At 31.4% G+C, this 17,641-nt stretch overlaps 1 protein-coding gene across 1 annotated transcript; it reads left to right on the top strand.

Annotated features, from left to right (window-relative positions):
• The first annotated feature begins 15,939 nt into the window (after positions 1-15,939).
• LOC115973141 lies at positions 15,940-16,717 on the top strand. The gene is made up of 2 exons (XM_031093387.1): positions 15,940-16,147; positions 16,458-16,717. Exons 1-2 carry the CDS (start codon positions 15,940-15,942, stop codon positions 16,715-16,717), a joined length of 468 nt encoding a protein of 155 aa, XP_030949247.1.
• Positions 16,718-17,641: the final 924 nt, after the last annotated feature.

Below are 17,641 nucleotides of genomic sequence, written 5' to 3'. Positions count from 1 at the left end.
TTTGGTCAACTAAAAAAATATTGCTTATTCTTTGAGAGTGTTTTCTAGGATTTTTTTTAATTTTATTTTTGAAAACAACTCTATCTTAGAGCAAGCTAAATAAGGGAAATTATGAGATTTTTTTTTTCCAGTCAATTAATGTTGCTACAAAATATAGGAAAATGAGATATTAATAGAAAATAATTTTTGAAAATTGACTCATTTTTTTATAAAATACAACTCATCTTTTTCAAAATTTTGTAGTCAAGAGATGGAAAATACAATGTACAAGCTCTATAACAAAAAAGTTCCGTTTTAGTAATTAGCCAACGCATTACACACCTCTCTCTCTCTCTCTCTCTCTCTCTCTCTCTCTCTCTCTCTCTCTCTCTCTCATTATAAATACCCATTTAAATCATGCTATCAATATCATTGCTAACATCTTATTTCGCTAGCTCTTTCTTTGTGTGCACCCTCTTAATTATTTCACTCTCTATTATCTTTCACAACTTGCAAATCATACCATGCGTTTCACAATTACGTAAGGACTCATGCTAGTGCTGCTAATTGCTTCCACAATGGCAGTTAGCATAGCTAGGCCATTTGGGAATTCCATTAATACACAAACTTCCAACAAGATCATCATGGGTGACATGTACCACTGGAATTATGGCTTTAACTACATCGAATGGGCAACCAAACATGGCCCTTTCTACTTAAATGACACTCTAGGTGAGCTTAATTACTTTGCTATTGCTACTTGTAACATATTGCCATGCATAGTTCAGGTTGTAAAATATATTGACCAAAATCATATTTTTAAACCGCTTGTGTTTTTATGACAAGTTATAAAGTTCAATATGATATCAAAATATATAGTCAATTCTAACTTCGAACTTTGTTTTCAATTTATTTATTCGTAGGTTATCAATTTTGATCCTTATGGAACATGAAAAATATGTGCATTTTTTGTTTTGTTTTGCTAAATGCAAATATACATGAAAAATAACTGTTCATATGATGTTGATTGTAGTTTTCAAATATAATCCACCAACTCCATAAACATTTCCTCACAGTGTTTACTTGCTACCAAACCACGAGAGCTTCATTAAATGTGACCTGAAAAATGCCAAGATGCAGGGAAATACAAAACAAGGAGCTGGGTATGGCTTTGAGTTTGTGCTGAAAAAGTCGCAGCCTCACTACTTTGCTTGCAGTGAGCACGGTGGCATTCATTGCTTGAATGGAACAATGAAGTTTTTTGTGATGCCAATAGACCGGAACTATAGATAATTACTAATAAGAACGTGTGCGCCATGGGAAACTTTATTTGCTACTCTCTCTTTTTACGTTTTGTTGTGTTGTAGCAAATAATGAGTGTTTTCGTCTTCTTCTTCCTTATTAAATAAAAGACTATTTGTAATTTTGAACTAATAGTAAGGGATTGATTGCTCATTTTACAGTTTATGAGTCACATTCTAAATCAGATGATTTGCTATAATTTATGTATTTTCATTCCCTGTCCTTACGGTTACAAACAATATATGTTATGAGTTTTGAATAATTGAGATGATAGAGAATAAATGTACTAGTTGTGACAGGGTATTGATGTTCCACAGAGGTGCCATTTTGCATCCCTGCTTGTTTTATAGTAATATTTACCATTTTATATTGAAAGTATCGGAGTCTTTTACAATTGAAAAAGTTAATGACATTTGACCTAAGGATCATGTTTGGTTTAGATATTTGAAGTAAATATTAATTTTTAGAAAGATAGAGTGTAACTTTTAAGTAATGACATTTGCATCATCCAGTAAAATACTATCACATAATTTTTTTTTCCCAAATAAAAGATAGATTATATCACTTATAATCATAACCCTATTAAATGTCTATTCACCATATAATTATTATATTTTGTATTGCAAAAATGCATGTGAAGAAAAAATAAAATGCAAGAAGACATATTGTCCATCCTATACTCCATAATTGGAGTTAGATGGTACGACAGTTGGGCAGATAACATCATGGTGAGATTTTAATTCAAGAGTTCATATAACACATTCTTCCCAACAAAAAAAAAGTTAATATACACATAAGGATATCACTTGGCCCTACAAGTTCAAGTTGGTAGGTTTGGACCTAATTATATTATATTAACCACTTACTCTTGTTTATTTATTTTTTAATTAGAAAAATGTAAAGTGTCATAGTCTCTATAAATAAAGTGGTGGAGTCGCTTTATGGTATGTGTGTTAGAAGACAAAGATTTGTCTAGAGAAAGGGTAGAGAGATAAAATTTTATTGAATGTGTTACTGTGAGGGCACATATGTACTTGCATTCATATATCCATACATAAATCCAAGTAAAATAAACTATACTTAATTTCCTTAGCAAAAGAGACCTCTAAAACTTACACTGCATGTTGGTTAAACTCAGGAGCAAAGGCCAATTATGATCATATATATTATTATTGAGTTATACTTAAGATGTATCATATGAGTACTTGTGTTTTGGGAATTTATTAAAAACAGAATGCAATGGAATATTGGAATGAAAAGATTATGTACTTTCATTATTACCTTTGACAGTTTATAAAAAATTACCATTATATCATTACCTTAATTTATTTATTTTCTTTGTTTTCTTTGTCTTTTCTCATAATTAATAAGGATAAAATCGATATGTTACTTTTATTTGAATAAAGGAAATAGTGTATATCCCACTTTTAAGAGGAATTAACTTTTTCTTTTCCTTTTTTCTTTTCAGGATCCTGAGGTAAAATTAAGTAAAAATGAGATGTGTATTCTTCTAATCATTTTATACTTCCAAATAGGCAAATTCCTTTTCAATATATTTTACTTTTATTCTCTCCCAAACAAGTTGGAAGAGATCAAATGAATACACCTTCACAAGCACACAAAGAGATCTATGACAAGAAGATGCTAAGATCATTAAAAGCACCCATATTATGTTCCCATTGATTATCAATTTGTGCTTAGAGGGACATGCCACATAAGAGAAACCTTTTTTTATTTTTTATTTTAATTTCTTTATTTTTCTTTTGGACTAGTATGAGATAAGATAGATAACCTATAATTCATGTTTGTTAAATCAGTGTTATATTCATCATCCAGCTGGCATAAACTATATGTAAGGGACACATTTTTATGTAACTGGCATATCCCTTGAAAAAACACACTCTATTTGGATAAATCTAAGTTGGTTCAAGATGATCACTACAAGTGGTTACATTGAAAACACAAAGATTACTCAAGAACTACTCAAGAAAAGTGCAATCTGCAGGTCTTGATACCTCCTCGACAGAAGCTCGATCTGTTGAAATTCATTAAATCTCGACACATGTCTCGATCTATCGAGCTTACGGGATTTAGAATATAGCAAGCAACGTTTTTATTCTAAAAGGCTATTTGTTTATGGGTTTGTATAATCCTTATTGGACTAGGAAAGTCCAAGGTTTGTGTATACCTATTTGGAATAGGAGAGCCCATTGTGCTCCTATTTAAACAAGGAGGTGGAAAAAGAAAAACCTAACCCTAGTGTGAGAGACCTCGAAAAATGCCTCTAAAAAAAAGAGAGATTTGAAGTATCCCTAGCATATAACCCATGCAAATGCATGGATGTATTTAAAATTAAACACAAATTTTATTATAAAAATATAAATAATTAGTCAAATTATTAAAAAAAAAAATAGCATGTAACACATGCATTAATGCATACGTATATATACATTTAAAATTAAACACAATTTTTATCAACATATTTTCTTTGTTTATGAGTTTGTAAAAAAGAGATTAATGAGGTAAAAACTGAAAAAGTTGATCTATTTGTCAAACTAGACGAGACTACAAGGTTAGTTGAGACTTTTGTTGTGGAGAACGCCTCATTAGAAGAGAAGGTCAAGAATCTTGAGGTAGAGCTTAGTCAAGCTAGAACCCAAATAGAAAGGATGTCTAGTGCAAAGCTTGATGAGGTATTCAGTGTTCAAAAGCCTAGTTGTGATAAGACTGGCTTAAATTATGTTGTCTCCTCCGGCCCCTCCTCTTCCACAGCTTCTGAATCAAAGTTTGTGCTCCAATCTGAGAAAGGTAATAAAGGTATGAAATCTAAAACAGATTTGGCTAATTCTAAATCCTTTGTTGGACCTCATGTTTGTCACCATTGTGGTGTTTCTGGACACATTCATCCTAATTGTTTTAAGTTGTATCCTCATAAGCAATTGTCCAAACGGTCGCAGGTTTCCTCTCTGGGACCTACACCTTTGTTTGGGGAGTTATTAAAAGCTTTGAGCTTTTTAACTCAATTTAAGGAGAATTCAAATTCTTCTATGTTCTTTAGTAGACATACTAGGACACATGCATTTTCATCTTCACGGCCAAAAACACGTGCTGTGTGGGTGAAAAAAGAGCCTAAGACTTAATTGTCTTTTCTGTTTGTCCTCTGCTTTAATTCTTTCTATCTAAAGTAGGACTCTCTTTGCTAGATTTCTTATTTACTTTTGGAATCATGCTTTTATGTATCTGCACCTCTTTATCATGCCTTCATACAAATGCATATTTCTTTCATGCTTTTATGTTATTTTTCTATTTTTGGTTGGTTGTTTAGTTTTCAAAAAAAAAAAAAAGAGGGAAAAATCAGAAAAATACAAAAACAGTGTGTGTTTGGGTACATTGGTACTTGTGTACCTTGGATGGCTATTGAAACAAAGTTTTCTAAACTTTGTATCTCTTGTAGCTTAGATTAGCATCTCTATGCACAACTAAGCAAGTGAGCTTTGTGGCTCATGTTTGTGATGAATAAAATTAAGTGATCTCTTGTACTTAATACTCGTATCACTCTTTTAGACGGGAAGGACTAGAAAATCGTAAGAGAAAGGCATAAATAACCATCTCACCACTGTTGCCCGCCAATCATGAATGACATTTGTGTGCTTCGGCATAGCAAAATTGGAATGTCAAAAGCTTATCATAATTGGGTACTTCTTTTCTATCTCTTATATGCCCATGCATGGTTTGCCTAAAAGAAAAATATGCAAAGAAAAATAAAAAGCAAAAAGATCAAAATGCTTTAAATATGATTGCAAGTGTGTATTCTACGAGATGTGAGAGTTATAGGATGTACCTCAAAGGTGATAGTCCCCATCAAACAGTTATGATTGTGTTTGAGTTAAAGTGATTTTCTCATATTTCAAATCATCATAACATGATTACATTTATGCAATCTTGCAATGTTTTTCACACACAACATGCAATATTCTTTGCTACTCCTGATACATGTGCAAGTACAATGTGATTTGGCCATCACAAGGTTTACATGTGTTAATGTATACTCACTAAACTGTCTTAACTTGTTTTTGAAATATAAAATTGGTTAGACTTATTTAGTGTGTGTGTGTGTGTATGTTTTTGGGATCTATGTGCTTAAAAATGTTGTTGAGAGATGATTTTGAGAGCTTAAAATGTTGATTGGATCCTTGGTTGAGTTGCATGCTTGATTGCATTCATATTTATGTTTTTCCCTTCTTGAAAAAATGTTTTTGAGCAATCTCGACAGCTTCTCGACACCTCCTCAACACCTGGTTTTTCTATTGAGCTCTTCAGTTGCTTTTTATCGCAATCTCGACACCTCTTGATAGTTAGGTCGATCAATCGAGAAACTTTCTATCCCCCCGATCCAAAATCACTTTAAGTCACACACAATCATAATTATTTGATGGGGAGTATCACCTTTGAGGTACATCCTATAACTCCCACATCTCTTAGAATACGCGCTTGCAATCATATTTAAAGCATTTTGATTTTTGCTTTTTGTTTTTCTTTGCATATTTTTCTTTTTGAAGCAAATCATGAATGGGCATATAATAGATAGAAAAGAAATACCCAATTATGTTAAGTATTTGACATTCCAATTTTGCTATGCCGAAGCACACAAATGTCACTGACATTGCACTTTTGCTATTCCGAAGCATACAGATGTCATTTCATGATTGGCGGGCAATAGTGGTGAGATGGTTATTTATGCCTCTCTTAGGATTTTCTAGTCCTTCCCGTCAAAAAGAGTGATATGAGTGTTAAGTATAAGAGATTACTTAATCTTACTCATCACAAACACAAGCCACAAAACTTACTTGCTTAGTTGTGCATAGAGATGCTCATCTAAGCTACAAGAGATACAAAGTTTAGAAAACTTTGTTTCAATGGCCATCCAAGGTACACAAGTACGAATGTACACAAACACATCGTTTTTGTATTTTTTTTTATTTTTCCTTTTTATTTTGAAAACAACCAAAATAAAGACTAAACAACCAAACAAAAACAAACAAACAACATGAAAGCATGAAAGAAAGATGCATATGCATGAAAGCATGATAAAAGGGTGCAGATGCATGAAAGCATGATTCCAAAAGTACATAAGAAATCAAGTAAAGAGAGTCCTACTTTAGATAGAAAGAATTAAAGTAGAGAATAAACAGAAAAGAAAATTAAGTCTTAGGCTTCTTTCTCACCCACACAGCACGAGTTTTTGTCCATGAAGATGAAAAGACACATGTCCTAGTATGTCTACTAAAGGACATAGAAGAATTAAAATTCTCCTGAAATTAAGTTAAAAATCTCAAAGCTTTTAATAACTCTCCAAACAAAGGTGTAGGTCCTTGAGAGGAAACCTGTGACCGTTTGGACAATTACTTTTGAGGATACAACTTAACGCAATTAGGATGAATGTGTCCAGAAACACCACAATGGTGACAAACATGAGGTCTAACAAAGGATTTAGAATTAGCCAAATCAGTTTTGGATTTCATACCTTTATTACCTTTCTCAGATTGGGGCTCAAAGACAGTCCTTGATCTAGAAGCCATGGAAAAGGAGGGGCCAGAGGAAATAGCATATCCTAAGCCAGTCTTATCAGAACTAGACTTTTAAGCACTCAAGACCTCATCAAGCTTTGCACTAGACATCCTCTCTATTTGAGTTCTAGCTTGACTAAGCTTAACCTCAAGATTCTTGACCTTCTCTTCTAATGAGGTGTTCTCCATAACAAGAGTCGCAACTAACCTTGTAGTCTCGTCTAGTTTGACTAACAGATTAGCTTTTTTAGTTTTTACCTCATTAAACTCTTTTCTACAAAGATGAGAAGTCTTTTTAGATTTTATAAATTCAGTGTATAGCTTATCATAGGCTTTTTGAAGGGTTAACTTCTGGGGTACTTCATCATCAGAAGAATTCTTACTATCACTAGCACTCTCCACAATCACCTTATCGGTTATCCCTATAAGCTCAGTCAAAGGAAGTCGATCAATATCCTTTACTTCTTCAATGATAGTGATCTTGGCTCGGAATCTTTCAGGTAAGGACTTAAGGATTTTCTTATCAATTTTGGATTCCGTAATAGATTCTCCAAGATTGAAGGCAGAATTCACAATATCCTTGAGTTTAGCATAGAACTCATCAAAGGTCTCATCCTCCTCCATCCTTATTTCTTCAAAACTACTAGTGAGTCTTTGAAACTTCACAATTTTTACTGCCTTGGTACCCTCATAGGTGGTCTCAAGAATGTTCCATGCTTCCCTGGCAACTTCTGTGGATGATATTTTCTTGAATTCCTCATTGGTCACCCCACAAAACAGAGCATTCAAGGCCCTACCGTTGAAATTTTCTTCTATGATTAGTGCATCATCCCAATCCACCAGTGCTTCCTTTGGCTTAATCCAACCAACTTTAGTAGCTTGCCATACCTGTTCACCTAGAGCCTGCAAAAAAACTTTCATACGAACTTTCCAATATGCAAAATTAATGACATCAAATAAACGAGGAATCAAAAGAGATTGTCCACAATCCATGACAACGGGGGTCAAGGATCACACTCAGGAAATTACTCCAATCAGAGTGTACCCGCTCTGATACCACTTGTAGGAAAATTTAGACCCCAGTTGATAGAATTAACAAGTTTTAAATCCAAGTTGTTAATTAGATTTATTATGAATAAACCTTGTTAAAACATACTTACATCAATATCATGTCAAAATCATGCAGCGGAAAAATAAATAAGACAAGATATGATAACACAGGAAAAATAAATAAGACAAGATATGATAACACAGGAAAAATAAACATACTTGCATCTTTCTATTATCTTGTCATCCATAGCATCTTGTTTCATTACATTCTTGCATTTTTATGGATTCTTTGTGCCCCCTTAATCATCCTTAATCATCTTTATGTTTCTTGGGCGAAGCTTTCTTGCTTCTTGTACCCTTTTGTCAATCATGACAAAAAGGGGGAGAAATTGTGGAGAAATTGTGGTTTCTTTTTTTAAGATTCTACATGTTAGGGGGAGAAATAGATGCCTCTGTAAGGGGGAGATGTGTTTCATCTTGTCAGGGGGAGTGCTTACCTCCTTCTTCTTGTACAACGGCCTTGTGACCATGTTTACATACATTGTGCAAAAGGTGACCGATGCCTTATTCTCTCTAAAAGAAGCTACTACGTCTTTGCGCCTTAGGATTTTGTAACCAAATGCTTCTTGATCTTCATTGTTGATGTAGTGAAGAATTTTGCAGCCAACATCTTCTTCAAGTTGGTGTGTTAGTCACGTACTAGGTGTCGTGCGTCATTGGTTAGTCACGTACTGGGATCTGTGCAAAAAAGGGTGGCGTTCATATATTGAAGAGTTCAAAGGTTCTGAAGTGGTAGAAGGTTTATACTGTGTGTTCACTTACGGGGATTGTAGAGTCTAGAGACAAAGGTTTTGTACTAGATTCGAAACTTCTCTTTACTATAATGGATTGGTTTTCGGGAAGATTTTCCCCCAGATTTTTTACTGTGAAACTAGTTTGTTTCATTGGTTTTCCTAGGTCATCATATCTTGTCTAATTTTCTTTTTTCGCTGCATCATTTTGACATGATATTGATGTTTGTTTGTTTTAACAAATTTTATTCATAATAAATCTAATTAACAACTTGGGTTTAAAACTTGTTAATTCTATCAACCGGGGTCTAAATTTCCCAACAATTATATAATATATATAATGAACAGTTTCTACTTCTTATGGTAATCAACGAATTAGTGAGATATACACTCTAAAAAAAATTGGAGGGGCTGATGTGGAGATTGGCTAATGTACAAATAATCTATTTATGCATCAAAGCTGTGACTAACTTGAAGGAAGAGAACGATTACATGTTACCATAAACTTTCACTTCCAAAGCATCTTTAAAGTGAAACTACAATTCAAAATAATTCCAGCAATTACTTGTCCTAAATTCTAAGTTTCAATCTTTCTCCACCAATTGTGAGCAGCTTAATCTTAAAATTTCATCTCACAGATTATTCAAAACATTTTTTCTAGATCTATGAAATAAAAAATGAAAGGAAATTTTAGAAAAAGAAATTACTTATTTCATATATCACCTTGCTTCTCTTTCTGCTTGTACTCTTGATTTATCTTCTTCTTCTCTACCTCCACCAATTGCAACTTGTCCATATTAAATTCCTAACCAATGAGACTCTATTTTATGTGACAAATATATACTGATGAATTTTAAAACAATCAATCTTGTGCGGTATAGAAGAAAAAAGGCACGCAAATAGTCCAATTACATTTTCCACCCCAAAATAAAATAAAATGCAAAATCAAAGTCAAATTTAGTTATCCCCAAAAAATAAAAATAAAAAATTAAAACAAATACTTTAAACTCCAAGCAACCATATCAATTCTAGCTATGTTTGTAGGAAAAGGAAAAAGGAAAATTACTTGAGTGTTACATTTACTTTTCTTCCAAATTTGAAATAACCCAAATGGATTAAGCTAAGATATATAATGGCCTGTTTGGTAAGTGTTTTTAAATATATATATATATATATATATTTTTTTTTTTTACAATCCAGAAAATGGTGAGTCCTACACTTGAATTTATTATTTGGCTAATACTTTCTAAATACAATTTTCAAAAAACTGTATCCTCTTTTCCTGGGGTTTAGAATAAGATTTTAAAAACACCTAGGTGGTGTTTTCAGGATACAAAAAATGTTTTTGATGACATAGTTGTAAATAAATTGAAAACAGTAGACCCTACATATTTATCTAAACTCTTCTTTATCTCTTAAATTAAGGAGCTTATCTTTATCACAAAAAGAATTCTTACACTTGAAATTTGAAACTTATCATTAAAAAAAAGTACATGATGAGCTCTATTCCCTTATCATTATCCCAAAAAAAAAGGGTAATCTACAAATTCTATGTATTACTTTTTGTAAATATATATATTTTTTAAAATCTCAAAAATAGAAATGGTCTCCCAAACAATTATTATTATTTTTTTCTTTTTAGTATTTTGAAAATTGTTCTTAAAAGTGAGAGCCAAACACGTATAATATAAAAATTATTATCTAAAAACTATTTTTAAGTTCAATTTTTTGAAAATTGTTTTTATACTGTTTTGAAAATAAAAACAAAAATCATCCTACCAATCAAGCCCTAAGAATCTTTTTTCTCAAGCCCAAAAATAATTATAAATAAGAAAAAAGGAAAAATTGGAAGAGAAAAAAATAGTTTTCATTTTCTGAGCTTTGCGCTTATGGTAATTACAGACAATGATAAGGTGTAACCACAAATGGAGTCAGCCTACTCAAATTCAAAGACTACATGATCACAATCACTTTCAAATTGAAGAGATAAGATAGAAAGAGGCTGAAGCTAAAGCAATATTCTAGAAGTTTTATTTATGTTGATCTTGTAGTTTAAATTTAAAAATTAGTATTGTAGTAATCCAAATCTATAAATCAAATCCAGCGTATAATATCTATACAGAAACCTTAACCATTGTATTGGTAAGGCAGAAAATTACCTCATATTTGTTCTCTCACAATGGCTTAATGCTTGTTGTGCTGCTTTATCTCTCAAGTTCTATCTTACATATGTCTTCCTCGACAACTTCTACATCTGCTTGCCTTTGTGCTTCCACTCCCAGAAAACTAAAATCAGAATTAAGAAGCAATTGACCAAAAATTCAGTTCAATCCTTTCGTCGAATAGTTTGAGGGGAGTTGAGAAACCAAGGAAAAAATTTATCTGAAAAAAAAAATAGATAATGAAAAATCCATAACAAAGAGAGAGAGAGAGGTTGACGGTACCTATGAAAGATGAGATCCTTTGGAAGCTTTGACAGTCTGTGTTTTCCATGCCCAACAACGATGGAGAGAGGGGAGAGGACAGAGCAATTTTTTATTGTTAATGTGGGTCGATTGGTTTTTTTTTTTTTGTTTGTTTGTTTACTTGATATTAGACTCTTAAATTTTTCCACCGCATTAACTCCTCAGCAAAAAAACTTAAAAATTTACATTGTATATTTGGTGCAAAATTAGCGCACAATTGAAATCCAATTGAAAATCTAATTGCAATTTCTCTGAGCTTTGTCTATTAATATATACTAGCTTGTAACCCTATGCATAATATACAATTAGATGCATAATATAATTTCTATATATTAATCTATGTTTTCCATGCCTAGTGGCAGAGCCAGGAATTTATCTTTGGGGGGCCATATATAAATTTTTGTGTGTATATGAAATGTAAAATAGTAACGTACAATACTTCATAACTCAATATGTGCTATAAACAAAAATGTATCAATTAAAATTAAACAATTATGAGACAAGATTGACAAAATGATTTAATATATTATAAGGAATATAAAATAGAAAGCAATGAAAAGTAAATTAAATAAAACAAAACAAAGCAAATAGTACCTGGGAAGAATTAAAAACAACAAGTATCAGGCGGCACAATTAGGTGACCTGGGGATGAGGATGAGGGGCCTATGGTACAAACAAAAGCTTCAATGTTTCACTTGTGACCTATGTACCAAAAAAAGAAAAGAAAAGAGGTGAGGCAAACACGCATGGAGAGAGAGAGACATGGTGGTGTGGCACATTAAATTTTTTTTGACTTTTCAATTTTTCAATTGTACAAGTAAGCCCTAGATGTGTGTTAAGATGAAAATTATAATTTTTTTTTTACCATTTTTTGTTGAGGTAATTGTTAAAATACCTATGTGTTCATTTTGAAGATACTAAATGTTTGATTATTGTAATTTGTTGACATATGTATTTATAGATTGTATTTTATTTAAATGAAAATTATGTTTATTTTCGACTTTCTTAAATATATATGTATATTATCAAGTATGGGAGCCAAAATAATAAGGTTATTTAAAAATCTTCAAATTATTTAGGATATTTCCAAAAAAAATTAAATTTTTTTAAAAATGTTGGGGGGCCCCAAGCCCAACTCGGTCTTCAAGTGCCTACGCCACTGTCCATGCCCAACAACAATGGAGAGAGAGATGAGAGGACTGAGCACTTTCTTATTGTTAATGTTGATTGTTTTTTTTAATTGATATTAGACTCTTAGATTTTCACACCGTGTTAACTCCTCAGCACAAAAACTTAAAAATTTACATTGTATATGTGGCGCAAAATTAGCGCACAATTGAAATTCAATTGAAAATCTAATTGAATTTTTTCTGAGTTTTATCTATTAATATATATATATAGATAGATAGATAGATAGATAAGTTGAAGGCCTTCTTATGCGTAAAAATTGTTTGCAACATAACCCTATTTTTAACTAAATATTATCATAAAATTTTGGGCCTTTTTAGAAAGGGGTGGGCCCTTTTTGTAATGGGGTCCTAGACCAAGGCTGAAGTGGCCTAAGCCTAGAGTCACTCTTGTTCTATTTTGATATCTTCGAAGACTTCTTTGCATTAATACTTCTTCAATTTATAGTCATCAAATAGTGCCTAATTTTGTTTTCTTCCACTTTTTATATATTTCGAGTGTATTAGTACTATGAGATGGTAAATGTGGGTGTTAGTCCTCTTTTTTTTATTGGCTAAAATACAAATTGCACTCTCTAAGTTTAACTGAAATTCATTTCAGTTCTCTAACTTTACTTTCATTCAATTGAGTCATCTGAGGTTGAAATTTATTCATATTAGGCATTTTGTTCAATTTCATTAAAAATGGCCATTCAAAAAATATTTTTATCACATACAAAAGTTTATAAAATTAATAATTTTTTATGGGAATTTATTTTCTAAAAATATTTTTTCATTAGTTATTTGGATACTTAAACAAATTTTTTTTTTTAATGAAATTGGACAAAAAATTCGAAACTTAGATGACTCAATTGAAAAAAAAAGTAAAGTTAAAGGATTTAAATGAATTTCAATTAAACTTAGAGGGCGTAATTTGAATTTTAGCTTCTTTTTTTTTTTTTTAATGACATGGTTATTTTAATAGATGGTGTAAATAGAATTTTTTACATCAATTTCAATTCCCTATTAAATTATGACTTCATTTATTTAATTTTCTTAAAGGAATATCAGAAGAAAAAACACTTCTTATAAATACTCTTTAGAAGGAGACAATGATAATAAATTGTTATTAATAAAAAATTTCTTTTGAGATATTTGCTCTATCTTTTTCCTTGATAGTCTTGTGTTCTTGTTGAACTTATGTTTTTTTTTTTTTTTGAAAGTGTATGCGTTACAAATTCTACTTCTACATGCCAACGCCGCATAATAACCTGTTGTTTCAACTTGTAAAGGTAATCAAGAATTATCTAAATTTCTACCTAAGGAGGTTTATCTACTTCTTTATTCAAATTAAAAGGTTCTTATTTAATTTTAGATTATGAATTTTCTTTCTATTGCAATGATTTCCCATGGTTGCAACCCAAAAAAGATATTGTCAAAAAAAAAAAAAAAAAATCTATTATAGAGGTCACAAAAACAAAACCTTTATAACAAATACGAACCATAACACAAATCTTGCAGCTTTTATTTTTACTTTTTGCAGTGATTTTGGCAGCTACAAAAGGCCTATTTCCTATTGCATTTTTGCATGAAATACGTGTCCGAAAGAACCAAAGATTGAGAGAGATGAGATGCAGGAGAAGGAGAGTTGAGATATGTTTGCATGAAGCAAAGTCAAAGGTGCATGTATTGATGTATGATGGGAAAGCTCATTAAGCCTCCATTTGGGAGTTTATAAAGAAATGGAATGGAATGACTAGAAATGAATGAAATGTATTTAAGCAACGGAAATGAATGGATTTAAATTAAGTATTCTTGCTTGAACATTTTAAATTAAATAAATTAATGGAAAGAAATGGAAGGTAAGTAATCCTGTTTTAGAGTAATATAGAAGAAAATGAATGAAATCATTTTATGATAATATTACTATTAGACCTCTATTTTAAAATAGAAGACTATATATATATTGGAAGTTTTAGTAAACAAAAATCACTAAATCTAACCTTCTTTGTCATGTTTTCTTGGTTAATATATACTTAATAAGAGAGAATAAAATGTGTTAACGTGTAATAGACTATGGGCTTTAGGCCCACCTTATTTATTTGTATAGCACATATACTTGTACTACACACTATAGGTTTTAGGCTCACCTTATTTACTTGTATAGCACACATACTTGTACTACACACTATGATATGTACTGCACACTATGCCTCTCATATAAAGACACTCATGTATATTTTATATTTTATTACTGTAAAATACAATACTATTCATTCAGTATTTCTAACATGGAATCAGAGCAGGATGAATATTTCTAGAGGGATGATGTCATATATATTGAGCAATCTAACAGTCATCATCACATCACCCGGTTGAATTATATCCTTCTCCACCAACAACACGCTGAATATGATGTCAATATATTTCACTTTTTAATTTTTTAATACCTCTTTTTCTATTTCAATCAATATCTTTCAGTTCAAAGTGCATTTCTGTCCTGATTCCCAGCATACAGAGGTCGAAATAAGAAAAAAAAGATCATACTAGTTGTTGACTCCTTTTTGGTTGAGGGAAAATTTCTACTCTATCTCTACCAACCCAATATTGGAGCTCCCTTTCCAAATTCTTAGTTTTGACATTTGAGAGAGTACTTTCATATTGTTAAGAAGTCTAACGGCACTTTATTATACTGCTATACACCCTTTAGGGATTTGCCTAAATAAACTTGGTTATTGCATAAGTAATGTCATTGAAGATGCTACTTAATTTGCTTGTAAATCTCTTGATCGATATGGTACTTGCCCTTTTTTAGGGGTTGGGGAATTGAAGGACGGGATAGTGATTCTCACATACTTCTTTTTTTGTACATTGTCTCCATTGCACTTTTCACATTTTAAACATAGAAAATGTTAATAAATGTGGATATCTAGTGTGAACTTATAGATGTTGCGTTTACATAGTGTATATCAATGAGTGTTAGAGAACATTTTCCTTCAAGGACATAATCATGTATCAAACTATCAATGTGTTAAAACAAATATAGAAAAATATTTTTATTATAAAAAAAATAAATAAAAAAAGGAGGAGAAGAATGTTCCATTTGTTTCAATGGAAGACCTTGTGCTTGGTGTTTTTCTTTGGTCAACTAAAAAAATATTGCTTATTCTTCGAGAGTGGTTTCTAGGATTTTTTATTTTTATTTTTGAAAACAACTCAATCTTATAGCAAGCTAAATAAGGGAAATTAGGAGATTTTTTTTTTCCAGTCAATTAATGTTGCTACAAAACATAGGAAAATGAGATATTTATAGAAAATAATTTTTGAAAATTGACTCATTTTTTATAAAATACAACTCATCCCTTTCAAAATTTTGTAGTCCAGAGATGGAAAATACAATGTAAAAGCTCTATAACAAAAAAGTTCCGTTTTTAGTAATTAGCCAACTCATTATACACTCTCTCTCTCTCTCTCTCTCTCCATCTATCCCATTATAAATACCCATTTAAATCATGCTATCTATATCATTGCAAACATCTTATTTCACTAGCTCTTTCTTTGTGTGCATCTTCTTAATTATTTCACTCTCTATTATCTTTCACAAGTTGCAAATCATACCATGGGTTTCACAATTACGCAAGGACTCATGCTAGTGCTGTTGATTGCTTCCACAATGGCAGTTAGCATAGCCAGGCCATTTGAGAATTCCATTAATACACCAACTCCCAAGAAGTTCATCGTGGGTGACTCGTACCACTGGAATTATGGCTTTAACTACATCGAATGGGCAACCAAAAATGGCCCTTTCTTCTTAAATGACACTCTAGGTGAGCTTAATTACTTTGCTATTGCTACTTGTTACATATTGCCATGCATAGTTCAGGTTGTAAAATATATTGGCCAAAATCATATTTTTAAACCGCTTGTGTTTTAATGACAAGTTATAAAGTTCAATATGATATCAAAATATATAGTCAATTCTAACTTCGATTTTTTTTTTTTCAATTTATTTATTTGTAGGTTATCAATTTTGATCCTTATGGAACATGAAAAATATGTGCATTTTTTTTTTTTTGTTTTGTTTTGTTGAATGCAAATATGCATGAAAAATAACTATTCATATGATGTTGATTGCAGTTTTCAAATATGATCCACCAACTCCAAAAACATTTCCTCACAGTGTTTACTTGCTACCAAACCACGAGAGCTTCATTAAATGTGACCTGAAAAATGCCAAGATGCAGGGAAATACAAAACAAGGAGCTGGGAACGGCTTTGAGTTTGTGCTGAAAGTGTCACAGCCTCACTACTTTGCTTGCGGTGAGCATGATGGCATTCATTGCCTGAATGGAACAATGAAGTTTTTTGTGACGCCAATGGACCCAAGCCATCACTAATACAACATGTGCACCATGGGAAACTTTATTTGCTACACTCTCTTTTTACGTTTTGTTGTGTTGTAGCCAATAATGAGTGTTTTCGTCTTCTTCTTTTTTATTAAGTAAAAGACTATTTGTAATTTTGAACTAATAGTAAGGGATTGATTTCTCATTTTACAGTTTATGAGTCACATTCCAAATCAGATGATTTGCTATAATTTATGTATTTTCATTCCCCGTCCTTATGGTTACAAACAATATATGTTATGAGTTCTGAATAATTGAGACGATAGAGAATAAATGTACTAGTTGTCATATTGATGTTCCACAGAGATGCCATTTTGCATCCCTGCTTGTTTTATAGTAATATTTACCATTTTATATTGAAAGTATCGGAGTCTTTTACAGTTGAAAAGGTTAATGACATTTGACCAAAGGATCATGTTTGGTTTAGACATTTGAAGTAAATATTAATTTTTAGAAAGATACAGTGTAACTTTTAAGTAATGACATTTGCATCATCCAGCAAAATACTATCACATAATTGTTTTTCCCAAATAAAAGATATATTATGTCACTTATAATCATAACCCTATTAAATGTCTATTCACCATAAAATTATTATATTTTGTATTTCAAAAATGCATGTGAAGAAAAAAATAAAATGCAAGAAGACATATTGTCCATCCTATACTCCATAATTGGAGTTAGAGGTACGGCAGTTGGGCAGATAACATCATGGTGAGATTTTAATTAAAGAGTTCATATAACACATTCTTCCCAACAAAAAAAAAAAAAGAAGAAGTTAATATACACATAAGGATATCACTTGGCCCTACAAGTTGAAGTTGGTAGGTTTGTACCTAATTATATTATATTAACCACTTACTCTTGTTTTTTTTTTTTTTTTAATTAGAAAAATATAAAGTGTCGTAGTCTCTA

Source organism: Quercus lobata, unplaced genomic scaffold (genome assembly GCF_001633185.2).
Source record: "Quercus lobata isolate SW786 unplaced genomic scaffold, ValleyOak3.0 Primary Assembly Scq3eQI_55, whole genome shotgun sequence".
Lineage (NCBI taxonomy): Eukaryota > Viridiplantae > Streptophyta > Magnoliopsida > Fagales > Fagaceae > Quercus > Quercus lobata.
The sequence above is the reverse complement of the archived record's forward strand: the minus strand, read 5'-3'. Positions and strand labels throughout refer to the sequence as shown.